The sequence below is a fragment of the Symsagittifera roscoffensis genome, chromosome 2 (genome assembly GCF_963678635.1).
Source record: "Symsagittifera roscoffensis chromosome 2, txSymRosc1.1, whole genome shotgun sequence".
Classification (NCBI taxonomy): Eukaryota; Metazoa; Xenacoelomorpha; order Acoela; family Convolutidae; genus Symsagittifera; species Symsagittifera roscoffensis.
Genome location: NC_087063.1, coordinates 70,278,465 through 70,304,423, shown reverse-complemented (window position 1 = coordinate 70,304,423; position 25,959 = coordinate 70,278,465). Strand labels below are relative to the sequence as shown.

The 25,959-nt window shown below is 35.7% G+C and overlaps 2 protein-coding genes across 4 annotated transcripts; both read right to left on the bottom strand.

Moving 5' to 3' along the window:
- Nucleotides 1-2,291: 2,291 nt before the first annotated feature.
- On the bottom strand, nt 2,292-4,296 carry LOC134839058 (uncharacterized). 2 transcript variants are annotated; one of them, XM_063854467.1, is made up of 3 exons: nt 3,759-4,296; nt 2,658-3,194; nt 2,292-2,510 (listed from the first exon to the last, which is right to left on the bottom strand). In XM_063854467.1, the coding sequence occupies exons 1-3, from the start codon at nt 4,237-4,239 to the stop codon at nt 2,503-2,505; spliced, it is 1,026 nt and encodes a 341-aa protein (XP_063710537.1). In that variant the 5' UTR covers nt 4,240-4,296; the 3' UTR covers nt 2,292-2,502. The 2 variants fall into 2 exon arrangements, with proteins under 2 accessions (XP_063710537.1, XP_063710536.1); XM_063854466.1 differs by having other exon boundaries at nt 2,292-3,194.
- A 7,638-nt stretch (nt 4,297-11,934) lies between these two features.
- Nucleotides 11,935-25,513, bottom strand: LOC134840389 (uncharacterized). 2 transcript variants are annotated; one of them, XM_063856169.1, is made up of 11 exons: nt 25,331-25,513; nt 23,440-23,607; nt 23,224-23,370; nt 22,547-22,635; nt 21,732-21,822; nt 21,436-21,519; nt 19,410-19,502; nt 18,866-18,962; nt 14,460-15,149; nt 13,275-13,746; nt 11,935-12,914 (listed from the first exon to the last, which is right to left on the bottom strand). In XM_063856169.1, exons 1-11 carry the CDS (start codon nt 25,481-25,483, stop codon nt 12,677-12,679), a joined length of 2,322 nt encoding a protein of 773 aa, XP_063712239.1. In that variant the 5' UTR covers nt 25,484-25,513; the 3' UTR covers nt 11,935-12,676. The 2 variants fall into 2 exon arrangements, with proteins under 2 accessions (XP_063712239.1, XP_063712240.1); XM_063856170.1 differs by lacking the exon at nt 25,331-25,513 and adding an exon at nt 25,133-25,151.
- Between the last annotated feature and the right edge of the window lie 446 nt (nt 25,514-25,959).

The window sequence follows — 25,959 nt, the reverse complement described above, 5'->3', positions numbered from 1 at the left end:
GAGAAGTTCAATTAGCTTTTTACCCTAAAAATTTCGAAAAAATAAAAAAATCATAGAAAACGCCATATTTCGAAGAACAAAACATTTAAGGCAGTCATACTTGGACGCCAGACTTCCAACTCCTGAGTTTATGCCGACAGCACCCCACTATAAGGTTGCAAATTTCAAGTTTAGTTAGTTTTTTATATCTAAGTTTTCTGATAAAATTGAAAACATCATAAAAAAGTCCATGTCTCGATAACAAAAAAAATTGAGCAGTCATACTTAAACACCATATTTGCAACCTCTGATTGTACTCGGAAAGCTTGTAAGTATAGAGTTGAGAATATCAACTTCAGTTACTTTTTTTAAATCAAGGTTTTTTTTTAAAAAAACAAGGAATTAAAAAAAAACGCCATATCAGGAAAACCAAAAGATTTGAGCAGTCATATTTGGAAGTGAGCATTGCAACCCCTGAGTGTACCTGACACCACTCCACTATAGGGTTAAAAGCTTCAAGTTCGATTAATTTTTTTTACATGAAATATAAACAACGCCATATCTCGAAAAAAAAATTGAGCAATCACACCTGGACGCCAGATTAGCAGATTCCGAGAGTACCCTGTCAATCGCCATTATAGGGGTGAGAAATTCAAGTTTGGTTAGTTTTTTCTACATCTAAGTTTTCGAAACAATGAAAAAATTCATAAAAGCAAAAGAATTAGCGCAGTTATACTCGGACTGAAGATTTGCAATTCCTTGACAGCACCCAACTATGGGGTTGAACACTTTCAGTTCGAGTATCTTTTCAATTAATTTTTTGAAAAAAAAATTGAAAAAATCATAAAAAACGCTAACTCCCGAAAACCAAAAGAAATTGAACAGTCACATCAGTGAAACTTGGACGCCATATTTGCAACCCCTTAGTGTACCTTGACAGAACTCCACTATAGGGTTAAGAATTTCAGATTTGCAGAGTTTTCAATATCTATAACTTTTGAAAAATGAAAAATTCTAAAAACGCCATATCTCAAAAACAAAAAGGATTTGAGCAGTCATATTTGGACACCAGATTTGCAAGTTTCAAATGTACCCTGGCAGCTGGCAATTGAGGTTAGTTTTTTATATCTTGATTTTTTGAAAACAAGAAAACCTTAAAAAATGCTACATCACAAAAACCAAAAGGATTTGAGCTGTCATATTCAACAACCAACATTGAACCTCTGATTGAACCTTGACAGCAGCCCATTATAGTGTTGAAAACTTCAAGTTCGATTAATTTATCTTACATATAATTTTTCCAAAAAAAACATTGAAAAAATCATAAGCAACGCCATATCTCGATAGCCATAAGGATTTGAGCAGTCATACTTGGACACGAGATTTGCAGCCCCTAAGAGTACCTTGTCAATCGTCCTTGAAAGGGTTAAGAAATTCAAGTTTGTTTTTTTTCTGTATGTTTTCGAAAACAAAATTGAAAAAATCATATAAAAAGCCATATCTCGATAACCACAAATTTGAGCAGTCACATCAGTCATACTTGGAGGCCAGATTTACAGAACCTGAATGTACCCTGATAGAACCCACCATAGGGTTGAGAAAATCAAATTTGCTGGGTTTTTATCTAAATTTTTTGAAAAAAATTGTAAACATCATATAAAACGCAAAACCTCGAAAAAAAATATTTGAGCAGTCCGACTTTGATTTGCAACCCCTGAAAGTCCCCCAAGTATAGGGTTGAAAATTTTAAGTTCGATGAGTTTTTTGCATTAAGTATCTCGAAAAAAAAAATTAAAAATCAAACTAACGCCATATCTCGAAAAGATTTGAGCAGTCATATTTGGACGCCAGATTTCCAACTTATGAAGGTATTTAGTTAAATGAATTGTGAACAAACATTTTGGGAGTTTAACCTTGCAAATATCGGAAACAACTCGAGTTAAAGCAGTCGGTCGGGCTCCAACAAATTTTGAAACGTTGACTTGAGTATACATTCAACCCTTGCAATGTTTTGGCCTTTAACAGACCAACATAGCGACTTCATAAACATATGCCAAGCGAAACTTTTTTAACATTACAATATACCTTGAACGTGCAAAAACTCTTTCGTTAAACATGCTACAAATATTACGTAGAAAAAGCCTAAGCATGTCAACAAAGGGACTTCTTAAACATGTTTCAGGTGAAACGACAATCAAATTATGTATAGATAGATAGATTGCCTCAGTCTTGAAGGAAGATAAAACTCTTCGCTTCGTTCCCATTTCTGTCATCCTAGTAGGAAAAAAAATCCTTTCTTTGATACAAACAAAAAAGGTCAAATAATTTATTCTCAGGATGCAGAAAACACTTTACAAATCTATTATCAACAATGATAATATGATCAATAGTCCTTATCGTAGCCCCAATGTATGATTGTCTCAAATTTTCACAGAAAATCAAAACTATAGAAGAGCCCCATATTTAATCTTATTTAAGTCGATTTCCAATAGAGAACTGATAAACAAGGAAACTGCATGAAGTTCAAGCGCCTATAACACACAAAACAGTTATTTTTCAGAATTTACTAATAATTTATTCCTCGTAGTTTACTATACACGTTTAAAGTTAGTTTCAGTACATAGTTTAATTCACATATGGACTGGGAGATTTTCCGCCTAGGAAACTGAAAAATCCACCTTTAGCCTGCTCTGCCGGAGGAAACTTTAAACCCAACTCCGTCAGCTTCGTGAATGCGGCCTGAAAGTCCTTGAAGAACTTTTCTTCATCTTTAGCATAGATCTCCACCCACTTCTTGAAAGTCGGATCCCGAGTCAGTGCCATGTCCGATTCCAACATCATCAGGTCCCCTGTTGGATCTTCGTACTGCTTCGGACCCTTCCACTTTTTCACAGTCCATGTATTCTCCACGAGTTCTCTGAAGTACTCGTTAGAAAAAGTAGTCGGAGCTCGAGTCCAGGGTCCTTCGAAACCGGAAGATGTCGTATGACAACGTCCGAGAGCATGGGCTCCACTTAGAGCAACAATCTCCTGATCATTGAAACCCATTCGGTAGAAAATGTCTCGTAGATGAGTCTCCTGCTGAGCCGCATCGGGCAATCGACCATCGGGTGAGAATCGTGGATCCTTTTCAGGAGCCGACTCCTCCTTGGCTTCAGATCTTCCAGGGCGGAAGGGAATTCGAGGTCCTCCCATCTCTTCAATCGCTATGCATCCTAAACAAACGCAAGCCAATAAACATGATTCAGAGAGGAAAATATCCGATACGGATATCAATGCACAGCCAGCGCAAAACTATATGCACTTTATCTGTGGCATCGGTTAAACTCAACAAGCGTAGCAAAGGAACAGAGACGAGCGCAGACAATTTTCAAGGGGGGCCTTGCGGTTAAAATTTCAATAACTTGGTCGACTTTTTCCCAAGCTCTCCAAAAATACCATAAAGAACCTTATTTGTTTAACATTTTCTACGCCGCAGGTAAATTTTGAAAAAAAAAAAACTGACTAAAAATAACGTTTTGAGCACTTTTTAAAAAAATATATGACCAAAAAAAATTGCGTTTTTAGACGCTCGCTCTCCCTCAAATTAATTTAGTTATATTGGCGCCAAAGGCGCTTTAGAAAAGCTTTGAGGTTGGTCAGCCGAAAATGGTGGTCGGAAAATTTTACCAAAGGGCTACCCTTTGTAAAAAAAATTGGCAACCAGGATTGATGGGGGGGGGGGGGGTCCCCTCGGCACGCTACTGCGAGGGAAGAAGACTGAGTTAGGTAGCAATTACCAGCAAACACGTAAAGGTCGGCATGCGACAACCCTGGATATTTTTCCATCAGTGGTTCCAATCTGGCTCGGGCAGTATGCAGACCCGCATTGGCTCCATGGCCTCCTTCCGTCTTGAACCTCATAGTACCACCGTCACTTCCTCCTGTCTTTGTGTGCTTACACCAAGTACCACACGAGTGCCAAGCTAGTCGGACAAAAATAGGCCCAAAGGAGCCGTCGTCATGGTTATCATCGTCCAGTAGTCCGACAATGTCCTCTTTTAGTTTCTTCCAGTCCACTTTTAAAGTCTCGGCCACAACTTTCGAATTGTCTAGACATAGCCAAAGTCCACCGCCGATGAATGCTGCTCCACCCATCATCAAGTGTCGGTTCCTGCGAGCCTCACGCTGCACGTTGGCTGCAATTCCTCGACGGAGTCCATTTCGCAGCTGAGGAGCCACTGAGCGAGCGAACAGAGTTCGACTGGTAGAAGCAAACATTTCAATCTTAAACAGCACTATCTGATCTAAATTAACTATTTGGCAAGTAATGCATGTCCCTATGGGGTTGACACGATATTTGCGAACCGCAATACATTTCTCTAAGTTTGAACCAAAGTCATTGCAAGCCAAAGTAGGCACAAGAAGCTACCATGCAGTTAGACTAAATCACATGGTATTAATAAAAATCTGGTTCACTCAGCTATTGCACAGAAACACCAAAAGGATAACTTTAAATTCGAAACATCGATATCAAAAATAAATTATTGAATTAAATTTTTACTGAAATTGGAAAATAAACATGTAATATAGAATTGCCTTGTAATTAAATATTGATCTGGCCGATGGTAACAAACGATATCAAGGTTTTTCAGAAAAAAGAGCCTTCAGTTGCTGGGAAAGATACTGTGAAGTAGAAAAAAATCTTGGAGGTTTTCCTTTTTTAATACAACCTCACTGACAAATGCCAAAAAATTGAAATTATCAAAACTTCAAAAAAATTTATATTTTTTCAGAATTCAGAAAGCCAAAAAAAAGCAAAACTAATTTTAAAAATCAAATTGGATATCTTAACTTGAAAAAATTAAGATGGCCGATCAGTTAAACCTTTCCTAATTTGTCTTTTGTATCATTCTCAGGAAATGATCCAGACCTAAACGCAAACGCCTTTTGGATTTCAGTTGAGAATAAAACTGTATTCTCACTAGGGCAACGACTTACAGACGCTGGTGCTCAGCCTAACTATGATCACAGAAAAAAAAGTATGATTGGATCTTTATTAACAGAAACAGTTCTTGAATGGTATACTGATGAAGTAACTGATGCTTCTACTTGGGCTGAACTAAAAGATCTTTTCCTAAAAAGAATCACTGATGGTAGAGATTAATTCATGCATCGAATTGATGCTGAAAATGCCACTCGACAAGAGGGCGAATTAAAAAAAACTACTTCCATAGGATTAAAAACCTCAGTCGACTAAGGTTGGCCTGAAAGCATCGATACTACCGTTCATGTTGATGACGCTGCACAGACACTGGAAAGAAATATACAAGCGAGACAGAGAACTCAAAAGTATATAGATTTCTCAGTTAAAGGTCTAAAACCCTTAGCTTTGAAGCAAAAAGCTCATGAGTACATGATAGAGAACTCCAACGCAGGATGGGAAACGTTTACAAATCATATAATTACAAAAGATTTAACTTTCATCGTCGCCACTGACCCTGCAAACAAAACATCGACAGATAAAATGACATCACCAGAGACGCAAAAAAAAGAGTTCTTGGATCCATTTGAATACTTTCGAAACGTACCTGCAAAACATTTCCTTAACTGTCAATCTAAAAGATGGCACTGTTCATAACTGGCAAAATATTCCATTGCCTTGTCCTGTCCATGCAAATGGATGTGACACAATAGCACTCGACCCTTTAGCATATACTTGGGACAAGCCCCAAAACTGCATTTTTCGCTTTTCAATAAATTCGAAGCTAAAATGATTCGAAACGAAGAGAATTATTATTTTGTAAAAGATTCTTTTACAAAAATATCCAACCACCATACGCGAGGTAGAGACACTCAACAATTTATGCTAAAAATCCTAAATAAACCACAATCTTTGTGGACACCCAAAAATAGTCTACCCGACCCAATACGAATCATTGTTCATAGCATACCAGAACGGTTTTAATTTGGATACCGGTTTACAAATAAACCCGAGTGCTAATACAGGAATTAGTCATTCGGAACCAATTTTGACTGAAATAAACTAAAAAGAAAATCATTACTTTGCACCGGGACAAATAGACTACGAAGCTCATCTAGGAACAAAACTCGATTACATTCTTTTTCGAAGCTTTTACATGCTTCGAGCTGCTTAATTGGCACTTTTAATGAATCAATGTGAGTCAGAATGCTCCATGATTCTCAACACTTTAATGATCTCTATCGAAATAGGTCTATGTTTTTAGAGACCAATGACAATGTTGCCTGGCTCTAACTCTGCCCAAAAATCTATTCTCCATTACAATTAATGTATGCATGTTATAATCGGATACCGATTATGTATCGCGAAAAAATTCATTTCGTCGACACGATCACTCGACAAACTTTTAAATCAGATCAACAAGACTGCTCCGATAAGCATTTAAATCTTTATCAACTAGATGTTGATAACGATAATTCTTGGATCGAACTTACACCCTCTATTACTAGAGTAAAAGGTCCAGATCTTTTTAAGCCAAAAGAAATTAAACGTCAAGTAAAACACTCTTACATATAGCCATAATGCTTCTATTCACACTTAGGCACAAATGCAAAAATTTTGGAGCATGATTACTGATCACTCTGAAATGAAGGGTATTTTACAAAAAGTCTCCCAAACTTTTCGTAATGCGAGAAAACAATTCTATCCGGACTCGAGTAGTCAAAACGGATCTACGCAAAACATATACTTAGACTTTCTTATCTCGCCTGACTTTTGGAAGAACGAGTACGCTCGTATTTTGCTACAATACAGTACTATTTAGAAAGATGCGGAATAATATTCGCCTCTTTCCTATTCGTCAATTTATACTCGACGCTCTTGTATTTGCTTTAAAAGTTTTATACTAACCGGCCGAACTCTTCATTTCGGAAAAATTATGTTAGCCGCCTCTTACAATATACTTTTCACTTCTATAGTGACTTCAATATTTGCTCAAAATGAGAACGATCAAAATATTGAGCATGATTATAGGCCTCAGGCACCTCAACAAAAGGATTCTGAAAAAGAAAATCAGGATAAAATTTATCCTACACTCCAAATAGTCGATTACAATAATCGACCCGCTGTACCGGTCTAATTTATTTTATGTTTTAGGATATACCCGCTGATCTTCTTCAGACTCCAATTGAAGGAGGCTGGCTTGATTTCGAAAACCTGCTGTCTTTAAATGAACCTATGGAAATGCCACCCAAAATAATCAACCCGATTATTCAGCCAAAACTGAAAACCAATTTTACAATCCCAAAAGTGAAACACTCTAATGGCATTCAAAAAAGAAAAGCTATTATCCGACCTTTCAAAATTCTCCTTTGTTCAACTCGGCAACACCTAGATTCTGAAACTATAATAGTTCACAAATCAGCAAATTCTCTTGAACTTGAAACAAAAATCGGGATCCAAGTCAAAAAGTAACAAAACCTCAACCCCAGAAAACCGCCAAATTTTGATACCTGTTTAAATTATGCGGTCTCTCACTTTATTAACCGATTTAAGATAGAAACCTATCACCCTTACCAAAACGGTAACAGTGCCTACCATCCACAACTCCCCCATCAACACATTTGTGTTCCAGCAGCGTTAATAACCGCCCAAATGCAAACTCCAATCCTTGACCCTTACACGGATCAAGTGCAAAAGAATTGTATAAACGACTTAAATCGTATCAACCAAATGCAGAAAACCATAACAGCTCTCCGGGGAAAAAATATGGAACTCAGCAATAAACATTTGAGCCTAAAAACCCATGTGGAAGGAAAATATCAGTTTCAAGATTCTGTTAACCTCCGTCCCTTTGTTTTTAAACTTTACATTCACTTATATTCAACTGTGATTTGGCCGCCGCCACCCTACAAAGTATGCATCTACAATTATAGTCCAGTATTGCCGATAAGTATACTTGCCAAACCAAATTTGAAAAATGTATTTGATGTTATATTTCTTAAAAGTATCCAGCTGTGATTTGGCCGCCGCCGCAACTCTACAAATCACTGCTCTGCTCTACATGCACCTTTTCTTTAAGACGCAATCCTACGAAGCGACAACACTACAAGCAGCCATTCATCGACCGACTACACTACAAGCAGCCATTCATCGACCGACTACACCACAAGCCGCCATTTTACGAGCAAACTGTCAAAATCAGAAACAAAAAAACTTTACGCAAGCTCTATTAAAACTTTTTGATGTTTTGTAAATTATATATTATGCTTTCAAATTTCTTTATCAACTGGTATCGCCGTTTAACAATCACCCTATAAGATGCTTGGATGTTCTGAATTGAAATCAGAAACACAATTCTTAAACTTTTACCATATGCTAGCTTGAAGTTATGTTTGCTCGGTTGATAAAATTTCACCAAAAGCAAACACTACGACATATGTTGTCTCTTTCTGATTGGTTTAACCAACAGATGAAATGTTGAAAATATGAAAATGTACGGTATATAAGGCAAGCGAAAATATACCAAAAAGACACTATCACAATCACTATCGATCTATATCCGATAACCCATGTTCTATATTTTATGTGTGTCTCCTATATTTGAAATAATAAACTTATTTACGAGTGAAAGAAACTTTGTCTGTTGAATAAGAATAGGAAAGTCTTAACAACATTCAGAACGACCCCTTATTCTATTTAGCTGCTATTTGGTCGATCGCCATAAGTTAAGTCAAGCTAGTTTGGAATAGCAACTTTCCCACTTGAGTACTTGACAGACGTTGTTCCCACATTTAAGAGTTGTACAATAATAAGTGAGAATATCCGCGATTCCGCTACAAATCCATATCACGTTGTGAACCCAGAATCTCGCATCCAGAAGCTGGATTATGAGAGCATGTACGGTAAACACATCAAGGGAACATTTTGTCAACCCAGTAAAGCATATGTAATCCGATAAGAGTCGCGCACGCAAACTGTCGAGGTTAAGTTACTCATTTAATTTAGATTTAGCACAGGCAAATACTTTGTCTATGTCCGCCATTTAACATGGGCGTGGTTCTCCTCTTATCGGCTTCATGATAAAAAAAACTAATCGCGTAAGTAGGTTCCAGCAATCTTGTTAGAAAACGTTTAAAATATTTTAAAAAACTGTTTAGAGCCCAAAAGATGCCATGTCGCAGACACTCATTATGATGGAGTGGTACGACTCCGATGGAGTGGCCCAAACCACAATAGCTTATTGATGTTAAAACAGACCCTGAAAAAACTTTTCTTCTGAGGAAGTATCTCTTGTTCGAGTTAGGAAGGAAAGGAAGCGAAGTCCCACACTGGCTCTAAGGACAATTGAGCATATTAGAAATTTTAGACTATTGAAGTGGATAGGGTAGGCCGCCTCTATGGTTGTAATGTCAATTAAAAGAAATAAAATCTCTATCTATAGTTGGAGAAGTAGGAGGAGAGTTTGATTACGTGGAGCTAAAAATCCTGTAATAAAAACAAAATAAGAAAAATCATAATTAGACTGTCTTTAACTTTTTTCTTGGGTGGAGGGTTATTTTGTATTTCGAAAATTCTGTTTTGTTAAACAAAAAAAAATAAGGTTTTATACCCCTTTTGTAGTCGGTATTAAAAGCTTACGATTCAACTTAAGTTCTTAACTCTTTCAAAAACCTTTCTTTTTTTTTCGCAGACTTGCTTTTCGCACACTTGTTTTTTTGCACAACATTTTTTTCCGCTGTAAAACTAAGCGGCATTGCAATTTGTAACTGATCTTTTTTCTGCGGAAAACAGTGCGCCATTAGGTCGACGTGGCTTTGGCTTGCACTTACACATAGTTTGTTCTATTAATGAAGTAGGCAACAACTTTCTGAAGTATTTTCAATAAACAACCTTTTTTGCACACATCAGCTGCAATTTGATGAACACCTTTCTATCCAATCTTAACAAATAACTTGTTAATCTGTAGTAGAAGCTCATTAGGGATGTAGATGCTTGGTCATTAAATATTTTCGGTGTACTCAAACATTTTGTTAAATCGGGGGAAAAAAGACGGACTTTACAATTGAAGTCAAAAAAGATCGGTTTTGCGAAAAAATGCTGGGTTCGAACTTCGCAAAACAAACTGCAGCGTAATAATTCTAATAAAATTTTTAACAAGTTTTGCCATCATTATTATTTGTCTAAATTGACTCATTTTGAGAAAAACGAGTTGTGAATTTCAAGTTTTCGTTTTATATTTATTATTCGAATAATTTCGTTTATTCGTTTTGTTCGCTCTGTATCAAACAATTACATTTACAATTGATCAATCGACTGCAAAAACCCAAAAAGTGCCATGTCGCAGACACTCATTTTGATGGAGTGGTACGACTCCAACTCCACCGACTAGAGCGACATCGGCAAAGAGGCTCTTTTTCCTTTTTCCCCCACCTCACACGAGCTTCATTATATTAATGTAATGAGTGGTTTTACGAGGTTGAGTATGAAGACCAAATATGTTTGTCGTGGCCTTATTAGTCTCTATGTAAATTTTCATATCAATCGGACAATGTCGTCAACAAATTTACATGTAAAAAATTGCAGGTGGGGGGGGGGGGGGGGAAGGAAAAAGAGCCGGCAAAGACTACATGCCAGTGAGATCTTTGGGTGCCCGTCGCCTGTCCCATCGGTCCTAGTATTAAAAACAAACTTTTTTTAAACTTTAAATCCCCCCCTCCCCCTGGGGGTTGGGTCCCCAGAATGACGTCAGGATAATTATATTATTAATCTTTCAATATTTTTTCTTATTTTTTGCACACTTGTTTTTTGCACACTTATTTTTTTTGCACACTTGTTTTTGCACAAAAGCTTTTTTCCGCGGTTTAAGTGGCTTTCGCTTACGCTTACAAAGTTTGTTTTATTGTTAAAGTAAGCAACAACTTTCTAAACTAATTTCAAAAAACACCTTTTTTGCACACATTGGCAGCACTTTGATGAACAGCTTCCTATTTTATCTTAACAAAAATGTGTAAATCTCTAGTGAAAGCTCATGACGGATGTAGATGCTTGATCAAATATTTTGTTAGATTTAGTGTCAAATATTTTGTTAAATTTGAGGAAAATAGACGGACTTTTTTCAGCTTAGTTGCGTTTTTTATTCTTGCAAGGGCATCAATTCTATCATGCTCAATTTCATAATCAAATTGTTTCATACACATGAATTTTGAAGATGAACTCTATGAAACATCAATACTTCAAAAAATTTATCGATGGAAGCAAGGGTATAGATCGATAATACTTCATGTCAAATTAAGAAACCTTCTTTAAGGCATCAGTAGATTTTATAAGAGTTTTGACGGGTAAACAGCTTGTTTATTTGAATCATTTGCAATTTTGTTGCTGTTGAAATTGTTAACCTTTTCAGGGATTCTCAGCTTCAAAGTTAAATGAAAAAAAAAATCACCCAGAAAACGAGAACAATTAAGAACCTTCAAAAAATCGTTTTTGTCAATTAAAAATGAACAAGCCCAAAATATCCGAACAAGAATATGCGCACTAATAGAAACTTTACAAGGAGCTTTCGGGATGCTAAAAATAAGTCGAAGTTTCAAAAAAGCCCTCTCTGTGGAACTAAGCCAACAAAAATAGACAGACAGGTAATAATTAAAAGTAGGAAAATTTCAATTTGCAAAAAAGCAGGCCTTGTTTGTAAAGGAACTCCTGGGCTTCGTCATCTCCAGAATGAGTGTTAGATCACCTTCGATTAAAGCTCAACCTTCGGTCTACGGGAACTAAGCCCACAAAAATAAACAGACGGACGATAGCGCGAAACAGCACAAAAACTCTATTTGCAAAATAATAGGTCCCACTCGCATTCGAACTACAAGCTTTTGCCGTCTCAAGCAGTTATAATACCTCTACACCAGATTACACCGGATAAAATTTGACTGAATTTACAATTAGCAAGTTGTAACAAAGCCGAAATTGCCTGAGCACAAACGCTTCAAGCCGAAAAAAGCATTGAAAAAATTCAAAATTCAAAAAAATCTCATGTCCCCTTACCATTTAAACACAAAAATACATCGATTTTTTTTCGGTCCATAAACAACGCATTAAGAGGCCACTAAGTCCATATAAACTACGCGGAAACCTATTAAGCCGAAAAAAGACAAAAAAATAAAGAAAAAACTTTAATCGGGTTTAAAAAGTTTAAAGAAAAAAGTAAAAATCGGGTAGGTAAAATACAACCAGGCTAAAAGGCAAACTTCAAAAAGACCAGACATTTAAATTGCTAACATGCTCAAAGTTTGTCTGTTGAAACAGAAACACTCGATAGTAATGAGTCCAGGATACACGAGGAGAGACCTGTGAACAAAATTATTTACGAAAAAAAATCTAGTACACGATTGCAATACCCCTGCTTATCGCAAGGATAATACACGATTGCAATACCCCTGCTTATCGCAAGGATAATGACTGATTGACTTTTTTTTTTATAAAATACCCAATTTTTTCACTAGAAAGTAATTCATCAATCATATCAACCAACGAAAACAAGTATCAGGTCAATCCTGTCTCAACAATTGCAGAAATAACCAGCGATTTTAAAATAGCGCTTAATTTCGGCCAATTTAAAAACTGTACCATCGAGCAGAAGTTCTTACTCAGTTTCAAATCACAATCATTTATATAAATTGAGGAATCTGATATGAATAGCAGCGGAAAATGATATAAATTTTAAAGATAGACTTATTTTCAGCACACTCTGCAGTTGCATGGACAAATATCTGCTCCGTTTGTCTTTTTTCTCTTCACTCGCAGAATGTTCTGTTTAGAAAGGTCTTCGGTCTGGTTACTGAGGGGATATGGCTCTACTCTTTTTTCGGGTTGACTCATGACCACAGTCTCCAGGTTTGAATTCTTTCTCTCTTCGTCGTCTAATCTCGCGTGAAACCTGTCACTCGAGGGATACGTGAATACTCGTAACTCGTCACTATAAAAAATCAAACTTTTTTCAGCGACGTATTTAAATAATTCGTTCATTGACGTATTTCAAAGCTTCAGCTTTTCTTTTGGCCAAACAACCAGACTCGAGCAGCCTGATCCAGTTTTCAAAATAACAAAAAAGATTCCAGGTTGGAACGCTAAACAGAAAAACGCCCAGAATTAAACTAAAGCGATGGAAAATCAATCATAATTATTTAGTTCTTAATCATTGGCGCTGCTGTTCCATTTAAAAAACGCTTGACTTTAGATTGGTTTGACGAAGACAGATTTGATACCATTAAAATTTCTTGAGAGTTCTATAAACAATCAAAAAAGATGCCGGAGAAATTTTTTTGGGCACCCTTACCTGTAATTGGTGTCCATAGCTTCCTTTTCTTTAGCCTTCGAACTGTCGCTTTGGACACCTTTTTCCGTCTGAGAAGACTCTGCCGAAGGCTGTTGATCTATACTTCCACTGGAACCCACCAGCCCCCTTTCCGGACTATGAGGCAATGACGTCAAATCACTCTCTGACTCATACGAAAGAAAATTGAACATCTCATCGACTTGCTCACACAAATTTTGCTTTAGCTGAATGTCAGGGTGAGACTTCTCCGATGAGCTCACGTTGTCAAGACTCACATTTATGTTTTCGAGGCTCACGTTTTCACTTTGTTCTATGTCATGTTCCGACTGCTTCTTGCTGTCCTCGTGATGTGACGCTCGAAGTAGTTCGGAACTGTCGTTCTCCTCTTCTTCGCCTCGAGTGTAAATTGGGGTGCATTCAAGAAGTGAATTGTTTAAAGCAGTATCAACAGTTGCCCAACTTTTCAATCGTGCTACAAAAATACAGCCAATAAAATACAAATAACTTTGGACATTGAATCTTTTCAGCTAAATAAATAGACCAAAGATGCGGTTTTAGGCACTTTTTTCCAATTTTTTTTTAAGAATCAGCGCGCACTCCCCAATCAAGACAGAATACAATGTCGCCAATGGTAGATTGCTCAGCCATTGGTCATAGATGTAAAAAAGGACAGAATTTAACAAGCATTTGAGGGGTACAAACACCTAAGGCCGGATCATCGCAATATCCAACGCTGTATGCCTTATCAAAAACAAATCTAAAATTTACCCTGGCCACTTGATTCATTTGATAGCGGCGCATTTCACCCAGCAACGCCCATAGACCCCCTTTGGTTCAATTTAAGACAACAGCTTTTCGCAGAGTCGCAGACAGTTCTAAATGCGGCAATATGAACTCACTTTGAGCCAAAAAAAGTTTCGGTCACCTTTTTGAAAAATGCCTTAAAATTGTTTATTTTGAATATATTCGCCAGCGGCACAAAAATTTTTGCAAAATAAGGTTTTTATAGTTTTGAGAGATTTCGGAACACCAATTTTCTGAGCACTGCTGAAAATCCTTGACCGCCGAATTCAGTAGAAAAAATTAAGGCAGGCAACTTTTCAGGAAAAATCACACCATCCGAATTTTAAATCTTATTTTTGATTTAAGCGAAAAAAAATTCGAAAATAAAGAAAGACAACTTACGCGAATATCGCTCTTCTGAAATAATAGTCCGATCACGAGTTAAATTCTGCAAACTTCGAGTCTTCTTACGTATTTTTGAAATACCAGGCGAGATAAATTCTTTCCGCGTAACTATATTTGAGTTTCGAACTGTTAAAAATCCGTTCATATTCGTTACTTGAGCACCATTGCCATTGCTAACTTTTTGGTTTTCCTCGATCGGTGGCGTGTGCGAAGTTTGAGCTAACTGTGTAACTACAACTTGACTTTTGTTCAATGAGGGTTTCTGTGCAAATGATAATTGACTTTGTACAATATCATCACGTTTCAGTCCTTTTCTTTTCACTGGTAGCGTTTGATGACCTTGGCTATGCACACTCGATAAATCCGAAACAGTTCGTGTTAATTTCTGAGGAGATTTGTTTCGTTTTCCCTCGTTCAAGCCATGCCAGTCTAACTCTATGCCTGCGCTTTTAACTGCCAAGCAAAGTTCACTGTCCATCGCTGCGAATATTTCTTGTTCTGAAGGTCGATCCCAGATTTTCAAACCTCCAGATTTGAACGGGAGGGAAATGGAATTAGATCGGAAAGGATTCTGTTTTCTTATTTCCAGAAAATCAAAATGATCTCCTGAGTTACCGGGAGCTTCAAAGACATTTGAAGAACGCGTTGAGTCTTCAAGACTATCCGGGGTTAAAATATTTCCAGCACCTATAAAAAAAGCAGTAAAACCAAATAAATTAAAATCTTGTATAAATTTTGCAGAAGTTTTTATTACGGCAAACAGCGATAATAAATTTGGACAAGTACCTTTTTTGTCAGCCTCGGGAGCAAAAATTATCAGTTCTTCACTGCGTTTAATAATTGAAAAATAAAAAAATATTTGATGAAATCATTGTCATACCAGCTACTCTGCACGAATCACAACCGATTAATTATTTAAGGAAACGACTGACAAAGTTTTTAAGTTTTAATGAGCGACAGAATCTAAATGATGGAATGCTCAAACTCAATCTTTTAAAAAATGAATTCATTAAATTGATTCAGCATGAAATCGATTTGAAAAATGTTAAATGAGCAAAATTTGGTTTAGTTCAGTCGTTAAGGACCATTCAAACAAACTTTAAGCGGTTAGCTCACTCGTGGCTAACCCGTTGTTTTCCAGCCAGATAAACTACCCACCCATTTTTCAGCCATCATTGCCCTGTAAAATACCAAACAGATACCATGAACAATAGGAAGTTCATCAACACTTACAACTTGGAAGCTCTATTTTTTTTCACCATTTTTGCTTCCTAAATTAGTTGATTAATGAAAACAAACTTTCAGAAACCTGCTTTGAAAATAGAAAATGAAAAGCCAAGTAAAACAGTAAAGAACAGCTTCAAAACTCGAAAGTAAGCTAACAAAGCCTTAGAAAAAACATGGATGGCCGGCAGCTGTGCAAATTGCACATATTCCGACCACAGCAAAAAAAGTAGGGAACAAAATCAAAGAATTAAAAAAAACTACCAAGTTTCCTATCAATTTTGATCGGTAAAACTTAATGAGGTTAATAGTATAAGGATAATAACAGCAGGAAGGAGACGTCAGCCTCTCATCGCCTCATTTGTAAGTCTCGTGTCAATCAATTTGAAAAACTGGAAAACGCAAAACTTTTTTTGGCGGTAGCAGAACTTGTTGGATATCTAATAACGACCAATAGGGCTTTAATATGACACCAAACCTGACGCTAAACGAGTTTTCTGAGAGGCACTCAAAATTGGGCGGATAAAAGCACAAGCTAATCCATAGTTCGGGACAACACGCAAAACAAACTGAAGTAACAAAAAGATTAAGACACACCTTGAAAAAATTTTGTTGAAATGAGGAGTATCACGTTCTCACACTCGCACCAATAAAGTAGCTAGTTTCTATCAAATTGCGAATGTTCTGCAAAAAAATTCGACCAAAAAACAATAGAATGTTCCGGATTTAAATATCCGACCAATGATAAGGAGTCTCATATCCTCGCATCTGCGAAACGGTTGCTTGGAAGTAAGCTTGTGGCCCAACTAACCCCGCATCTACATGTTCTAATACTTTTAATCATACATTTTACTGATACGGATATGCGTAATTTTCAAAATGTCAAAAAATGGACTTTGCGCCAAACCCTAGTGTTTCTCTGCTTTAGAAGGGAAATAACCGCTTATTTAAAAGGGAAAACTATTACGTGCTCTTTGATTTTTTTCTTAGATTTGGCCGGCTAGTTTTCGTAACAAAAAGTGAAAAAGATTCCAAAAATCGATAAAAATTCAATAGTTTGACTTTTCCTAAATCCATAAACCTTTCTCTACTTAAGCATGAGAATAGCCTGATTTTTAGATTGAAGATTTCCGCACCCTGACTGACTATTCAGATTGAACCCTTATAATCAGATTTAGCAAGTAGTTTTCGAGAGACGTAACTTCTAAGAAAAACGGTAAAAATTTAAAAATGATTTTCTCTGAAGTCCATATCAGCTTTGTAAAAAACAGGGCAAAACAGATTACGCAGTGAAAATCTAAGCATCACGTTAATTTTAAAGAGCTATTAACCTCAGAATGAGCAGGTTCTAATTAGGGAAAAAATATTTTGCCAAAAAACGCAGAGCAGAGCCGCTTACGCAGAGAAAATTAACAAAACTTCTTCTTTTGGTTAAACCTAAATCCCAATAAACCCTTAATCTCCGAAGGGTATTTCTTGAGAAAACTTATGAAAATTAAGCAAAATGTCGAAAAATGGGTTTAATTGAGACCTTAACTTTTTTTAACCAATTTCAAGGAATAGCCACATGACAAGGGGAGATCCCCATAATTTGTGGGTTTTGATTGAAACCTGCATCTCAGATTCGTGCATTTAATATTTGAGAAAAAGAAAAAACTAAAACAAAATGGCCAAAAACCCCCCTGAAACTTTCGAGGGCCGCAGAGCGCGAGAAAAAAGACTCGCAAAATATGCAGGCACATAGGAAAGCAGCCGGTTTTTTCATTGGTGTAATTTTGTTGAAAAACGGTTGTAGTTTTTGAAAAAAAAAATTGAAATTACTGCGAAAAGTGCAAAAACTTTGCAAAACGTCGCAAAAAAAACGAAAAACAACAAATCCCATTCATGTTCAAAATACATCTTTTTTTTCAAAGTGGACCTAACACTAGTTAAAAATGAAGCAGCAACAAATGCCATCAAATTGTTTATCCTTAAATAATCTTCTAAATGATTAAATTGAAATATACCAAATAAGCTATTTAATTCTTCATATTATACACTACGCTTCGCTTGTATAACCATCGGAAGTTTTAACAAGCTGTACTGCATGCACCTTAAAAAAAGAGACATCAAAGGTCAGAAACATTTTTACCCAAAAAACTGCGAAATTGTTTTATAACACAATTTTGATGTATTTTACAAAACTGAAAGCAAGATATTAAATTCCTGGTCAAAAACACAGAATCACAAGTTTTCTTCAACAATATTGAAAAAACCATTGCTGGAAATAAAAGGAATAAAAACTTTCTTTTCATTCCTTGGTTGTTAGATCGAGGCCAACTAAAATTTTTTTGAAATTGTACTCGAAATGCCGTGAAATAATACTTGCACAGAAGATCATTCGTAGCATGTAACTAAGTCAAAAACTAATAGTTAACAAGGAGAGCCGGTTGCTGTGCAAGTAGCTCAGAATGTTCCGACCACATTCTTAAAAAATGACAAAAAATCATTTTTTGCGCGTGGTTGGTGTGATCTGAAAGAAAGACTAGATTCTAGCCATTTCTGATATTCATATTAAAATAGGCATATTGTAAAACAGTTTTCTTAGAAAAATGTCTAATAAAAACAATGAAAGAATTGTTAAAAATTTTATTTAAAAAAAATCATTTTTTTATAGAATTTTTGAAGCTTTTTATTCCCAAGATGACGCTAAAAACTTTAAAAACTTGTTTCACTAGATGTTTCAGTGCTTGAATAAAACACACATGGCTTATTTACCACTAATCTGCAACTAAAAAAATTAATAAGTAAATTGATAGCTGTATTCATAAGCACTACTGTACTTATAGCATTTCCCGAAAAAATTCAACTCGACCTATACAAGTGTTTTACAACGTTCGTTGACACTTACATCGTTCATAGTTATAAAGTTCAATTTCCAAGCAAAAATCAAAGTTCCTGAATATAAACCGTAGCACGAATTTGATATGCTTATACAACAAACTGATGAGGACTGTGAAAGTACATCGAATAATTTACGAAAAAGTTTAAATGCCCGGTTGCAATACACTAGCTAGACGCAATGGTAAACATGCATAGAAAAGATTCTACAGTAGGTGACTATGAGGATGTGCGGTTGACTCAAAAGCACTACGAATCGAAGACTCAGAGCTTTTAATGAAGCAAAATATTGTTTTTACCTGTAATGATTTGCCGTGCGGTAGACTTTGAGGACGAGTCGTTGTCATCCAAAAAACAGCGGATCTCTGTAAACTCCGGTCTAATATTTGGGTTGACCTGCAAAAAGAATGATTGAAAAATATTTGCTTATACTTATTCGACTTCTACCAGCAAGGCAAATTTTCTGATTCATCAACTATGTAGCCAATTACAATGAAAATAAAATTTAATAGAAGTAAATAAAGGGACACCAAAAAACTTCTAAAAATTTCAGAAAAAAGCAAGTCTTTTTTACTAGAACGAGTTTTATCAATTAGCGAAAACAAATTTATTCGCTGATTTTCAATCAAAGAAAAATGCTTCTGTTCTATATTGTGAGGTGCAGTTACTTGCAACGCCGTCTTGATTGAAAAAAAAAACAACCCAAGGCTGCTTTTTGTAAGTCAAATCAAAACCGGAAGTTTTTCTTATAGACCATGTAAAATGTCAAAACTTCATGGTAGCTAGTACTGCTGTACTAATTTGATTATTATCAAGTGATAATTGGCACAGTATATTACTTACCTCTTTGCACTTCTCCAGAATGTTGACAAAAGAAGAGGGGCAGTTGAATTTATTAAGCATTGGCAGGAACAAATTCCAATCAATTCCGAAATCCTGAACAAAAGAAACTTGAAATAATCAAATTATGGTATTGAATATACGTCATTGAAACGGAAGGTAATCGAAGAAGTTCCAGATGCGAAAAGGAAGTAATCAAAAACATAGAGGTATCTTCAGAAACAAAAGGCGAATAGGAAATATCCAATTGACATTTAAACTTCCCCACAGTCTTTGAAACAGTGACGTCAATGGATGATTTTCGTATCTCTCGCGCGTAACTGACCGTATAAAATTTCCCTTAAGTAGGCACTATAGGAGTTGTTTATCGCGTAAAAAATGATGAAAAAATTAGAGTAGTTTTAATTTACATTTGACCGCTACTACATTCTGAAAACCCGACTATTTTTCTTTTTTGTATACCTGAACCTTTTCGATTTTCAGTGTTTGCGGATCTACAAGTTTTTGTGCAAGATATCGAAATCTGGTTGAGTTTTTTGTCTATTCTGATTTCGAACCCACAATTTATCTGGACAATTACTTGCTCCCTTTTTAAAAAGATATTTAAATTTAATCGGCTGATTTTTTTTTCATCTACATAGAGGCGAAGCTGAGCTTCGCACCACTTGCGATACAAAAGAAGAAAGCCACTAAATCAGTAAAAAATCGAAAATGTCAAAAAAACTAGATCTATCAATAAATAAGGCTAGTTTAACAAATTTAAAAAAAAACAGCCGAGACAATCGAATGTGAAACAAGCATCGGAAGAAAAATTACCAAACGGTAACAAAGTCGAAAAATACCTTGGCAGAAATTCCCCTTTAAGCTGAAAAAAAATCAATGGCTGAAGTTAATAAGTTCCCTTCACCCTCAAAACCCAGACACGCTCTGCGAAAGACGCAATATGGCAATTTAAATTTAATCGGCTGAAAATTTTTTCCGATATTTAAATTCAATCGGCTGAAATTTAATATATTTAAATGTAACCGGCTGAAAATTTTTTCATCTACACAGAGGCGAAGATGAGCTTCGCACCACTTGCGATACAAAAGAAAAAAGCTAGTAAATCAGTAAAAAATCGAAAATGTCAAAAAAACTAGATCTATAAAAAATAAGGCTAGTTTACAAATTAAAAAAAAAAAACAATTGAGACCATCGAATGTGAAACAAGCATCGGAAGAAAAATAACCAAACGGTAACAAAGACGAAAAATACCTTGGCAGAAATCCCCCTTTAAGCTGAAAAAAATCAATGACTTAAGTTACTAAGGTCCCTTCACCCTCAAAACCCAGACACGCTCGTCGAAAGGTGAGCAAAAAAATTGTTTTCCTTGAAACGAATCGAAATTAGGTCACTAAACGAAAAAGAAATAGGCCGAAATCATTTGGGCAGAATGAAGTCAAGGTTAGTAGAAAACAGAAAAAGTCAAGTTATGTAAAATTTCAAACATCAGGTTAAAAAGAACATTAAAAGCAACTATAAAGTAAAAAAACTATATAAAAAACAATCATTTCACAATATGATAACTCAGCCGAATAAACATAAGCTGAAAAAAAAATGAGCCGACATTTCTTTAGTGAAGCTGACAATTTTTTTAGATTACCGTTTCTAATTTTAACCATTCTGTGCCTAAAGTTATTTACGGGAAAAAAATCTGGTACCCGATTGCAATACCCTTACTATCCCAATGGTAATTAAATATGCATATCGACTTCAATAAATTTCCACAACATTTTGCGAGCGAATGTAATGTTTTGCCTAAAAGACCAAATAGTCCACAAAAAATTTTGACTAATTACCAAAACAGAAAATGTTTGGAGCCTAGCTATCCTGACACAGCTATCCTTTATTGCCTACCTATACTAGCCTACCCTTATTGCATCGTACCGCCAAGAAAACCTTAACTTAGGTAAATTTTAGCAACAAAGTCACTCATAAATTGATGGAAGTTTTGACTTTGAGACAGTTAATATTAGATAAGGAAACTCACATTAGTTCTAGGGAGGAAATCTGGATCTGCGTCTACTTGAGCACAGAGTTCACACAGAACTATTCCGAACGAGAACACATCAATCTACAAACACACATGCACAACGGCAACATTTAAAAAAAAAAACAAGCATCGATTAGATTTGAAGCAACCTTTAAATCTGATATTACACACAAATCTATGTGCAAACAGACTATCTTATTAAAACGATCGGCTCGAACCATATGATCGGCTATCAGAAAATTGGATGAAACGCCACCATTGCTTTTTTTGCACTTTGAATAAACTGTGCTCACTTTGTGATCATACGGCTCGTTCTCTCGTCTGCTGAGACATTCTGGTGCCATCCAGAATGCTGAACCAACCACGGGAAGCTTGACTGCGTCTCTACAATCACAAAATTCGGAAAATTTCGATTAAATGTTGGGATGTTACAGGCTCAGCTATGCCTTCTTTTTGCTTAATATTGCTATTTTTGATTTTTATTTGTTGTTCCGACTTTCGATACGAAAGTAACGGAATATTTGTGCTCGGGGTGGGTTTTTTTTTCTTCAGACAAAATTCGACTTTTTAACTAGCCATTTTTGACGGAATTTTTTTTACATCATTCGAAAGGTATTGTTGTCCTGAGCTCAAATTTGAAAAGATATTTCACCTGTGATCATTTGTCGTAAAGTTACGGGGGTTTAAAGATTGCCATTTTGGCCGATTTGGGACAATTAACGCGCGATATATTTCGCGCTATTAACGCGTAAGCCGAGAGTTAATCCGTCTTAGAAATCGTTCCAAGTTGGTTAAAAGAAGCTTATTTGCCATAATTGGTTTGTTAAAAGGAACGAAATCTATCCTTTTGTTCTTTGTATGGCGTGTGGGGGGATGATTTTCATAAAAATTTTCAAATTTTAGAAATTTTTTTTTTGATTTTGTTATATTTCATTGAATTTTTAAATGTTATTACTGCTCCATAAATCTTAAAAGGCAGTCGGAACATTCAGGGCATCGCCCTGATACGAGCAGTCTTGTTATCTTTATTACCATGGATAAATTAAGGAGCTCAAGTTCGATAAAAAAATTATTTCTTGAGCGAAATAATTCCGATAATCTAACTTACTGTTTTGACGGAATTTGGATGGCGAGTCCAAAATCACCTACAACTGCGCGCTGAATTCCTTTCATTTCATCTTTCTCCAGAAATACATTCTAAACATATTTTTTAAAGAATTAGCACTAATTTCAACTATGAAGTTTCCGTTTAAACGGGCTAATGTAATTATAGTGAACAGAAAAAAATACAGAACTTCGAAATTACAAGGAAAAAATTAGATGACCTTAAAGCTCTTTGAATTTTTGGAGCAATTTATGATTGAAACTTTTCTGATAAAATTAACCCAACTTGAGAACACTGGAACCATAGGTAAAATTTATTTCGCTAGAAAACTATAATTAAATTCCATTTTCGAAACTAGATGTTTTCGCGACTTTTACACTCTAACTGTTCGATAGAGGCGTTTGCCTTCCTTTTAACAAAGAAAATGAACTGAAGTTAGTATCAAAAGAAAAGTCAAACGGCGAAACGTAAATTTGAGCCAGAACTAATTTCAATACTTTTTCTGACGAAAAATGAAAAAAAAAAATCGCGACCTATATAATACTCAGAACTACGTTTATTTCATCGACTCTTAAACAGCAGTTTCATATACTAAGTTCAAATAAAAACTTTGTGTCTTCAAAGATTCAAATATAAATTTTTTTGGCTTCGTCGATCTTCGAAAAAAAACAGACACTTACTTTTGAGGCTAAATCCCGGTGAAAAAATCCTTGCTTGTGCAAGTACTCCATTGCAGCGGCAATTTCTTTAGCAATGAACCATTTCGAGTTCCAATCAATTGCAGCTTCCGAGGCAATGAACTCTGCGAGTGAGCCCCCATTCATAAACTAAACAAATAATGATTTAAAGATTCCCTGTAAATGATGCTGAGAATGATTTTATCCAAAACCTATTACCTCCGTGAGAGGGTGCAAAGCTCCTTGCGAAACACAAACTCCTTTGAAAGCGAGGACATTTCGATGATTAAGCTGCCGCAGTATTTGTATTTCTCTCAAGCAGTTGAATTTGTTCTGAATATCCAAATTAAGCTTAAGAGCCAAAGGATAACCATCCTCTGTTGTTACCTAAATATAAAAAATGATCCCGATAGAATATATTTCAAAGAGGTCAATTTCATCAAAGCTAGAGAAACATTTTTGTCTTCGATTATTGTATGCTTTATTCAGCTTTGTTCCACTTTAGTTATCTCATGAACTATTTAAAAACATTACACGAACACTGAACAGAGCTTATCATCAATTAGTTTAGAATTCAACAAAACAAAACAAAGTTATATTTGTCTTTTAAAGCTAGGCTAGCACAACTGCATTGCATTACACGGTTTTTTCTCTTGAATCAATTTTTTGAGGTAATCAAAAGGTCAAAAATTACTAAGTTAACCTAAGTTACTTCACTAGTACAAACTAAATCATGTAGTCCAGACAAAAACCCTATGAATCAGGGAAGTATAAAAGGAAAAAATGTAAAAGCGAAGCCGAGCTTCCCATCACTTGCGACGCAGAAAATTTAGAAACTGCGAAAAATTTCAAAAATTGTGTTTTTCATCATCAGCAAAAAAAAGCGAAATAAGAATATACAAGCAACTATTTTAGTGAATATGACGCATAATAATGAAAAACTCAAAAACTCCTTTTTCTGATTTAATTTACAAGTAGGAAAAAGATTTAGATTACTATGCAATTTCAAATCATTATACAAGAGCCGAGACAAAACAGCTGAACAAGACAATTCGACTGAAAAAAACTATAAATTTTCCCAAAACCTTTCCAAATAATTCAAGAACTAGATTTTTTCAAAAAAAATCCAGAAAAAAACATCGGGAAAATAAGCCGACAAAATTAAGGCCGACCAACCTTCAGCGGAAAAAAAGAACACTTACTGTGGACCCCAACCACATGCAACCATCATAAACTGATCACGCTGTTATATTATCAGTTCATGTTGAATAGTTGATATTGATTACCATTTCTTCCATTCTGTGAACAAATTAATTTACGGGGCAAAAATCTAGTCCCTAGTTGCAACAGCCTTGCTTATCGCAAGGGTAAAAGAAAAGTTAAAATGAGTTTACATGATAACGCTCACAAAAATTATAATTAGTAGCAAAAAAGTTCGGACAGACAGAATTAATTCAAATGAGCAATCAGTGCTTTTCGACGCTTTTCTTCATGCAAAATCTGAAGCGAACAACCTTGGCTTTTTTGTCAGACCAAACTCAAAATGCGAGATTGTCGATTATCCGATGATTATGCTAGCCTAATTTTTAAATACTGCGATGAACATACAGATTTTACTATGAAACATTTCGACACTAAATAAAAACAGTAAATTCGCACTACAGCATTTTATGTAAATTCGAATTTTGCTGCATTCTGATTGGTCGAAACTTCCCTGCAAGTAATCTTATTAACGATCTCCTCCCCCTTTGAAAGAGGGGTTGTTAAGTAGATCCTGTAAGTGCTTTATGAACTTTCGACGTTATGTTTATTTCAGTTTTAATTTCCGTTGATGTCTAGACAGTTGCTCTTTTTAATTAATTCTGTCTGTCCGAGCTTTTTGAAAGTCTCTATCTTTAAAACAAGAGCTTACGTATAAATTTCTTCAAAAGTATTTCAAATCCTTAATTGTGCCGAGGACACATGCAGCATTTGCAACCTGTACTGCGAGGTAGACTCTGTTTAAGAAAACTACTTGCAGTGGATTCCGCAAGAGTTTTTAGAACACACTCGAGACATTCTTTTTAGAATAAATATGGGCCATTCTTATAAAAAAAACATTGCTGCTCACTTTGTATACATCAGAGTAGAAACCTTTGCCGATCAATATTTGCACTTGAAAATCATCAGTGTGATAAAGAGACAGAACTGAACTCTTCTCAGATTTATACGACTGATGGCCGTTGCACGACTTTGTGCCGCCATTGTCGTTTTGCTGTGTCATCTTGCGCGGGTAAAAACCATTTTTCTCATTTCATCTGAAATTTGGACTAGTTTGTCAAGCAGATATTTCTCGCACGAAAGAATTTATCCAAAAAAATTGGCAGCAATTCCATTGGTGCCTCAACTTTGCCCCCAGGTAGAGATCCTGAACTAAAACAGTTCATAACTCTTAGGTTTTCGTCCATTCGATAATCGCTACCTTTTAGCGGTTATTCCTAACTGCCGAAATGAACGAAAAATAGACCCCAAGTACAACCATTATACTAATACTACTACTACTACTAAAAATTTTTTTTCCTTATATAGGCGGCAGAAATACAAAAAAAACCTAAATTACAAAAGGGGCCCTTCCGTTTAGTTACGGTAAGTGCACAAGCTGGATAGGGCCATGACAGCGTTAAAAAATGCATATATATCAGCAATGAAGTCATAAATCAGCATTAAATGCATTGTCGTAATGTTAATTTATCTTAGCCG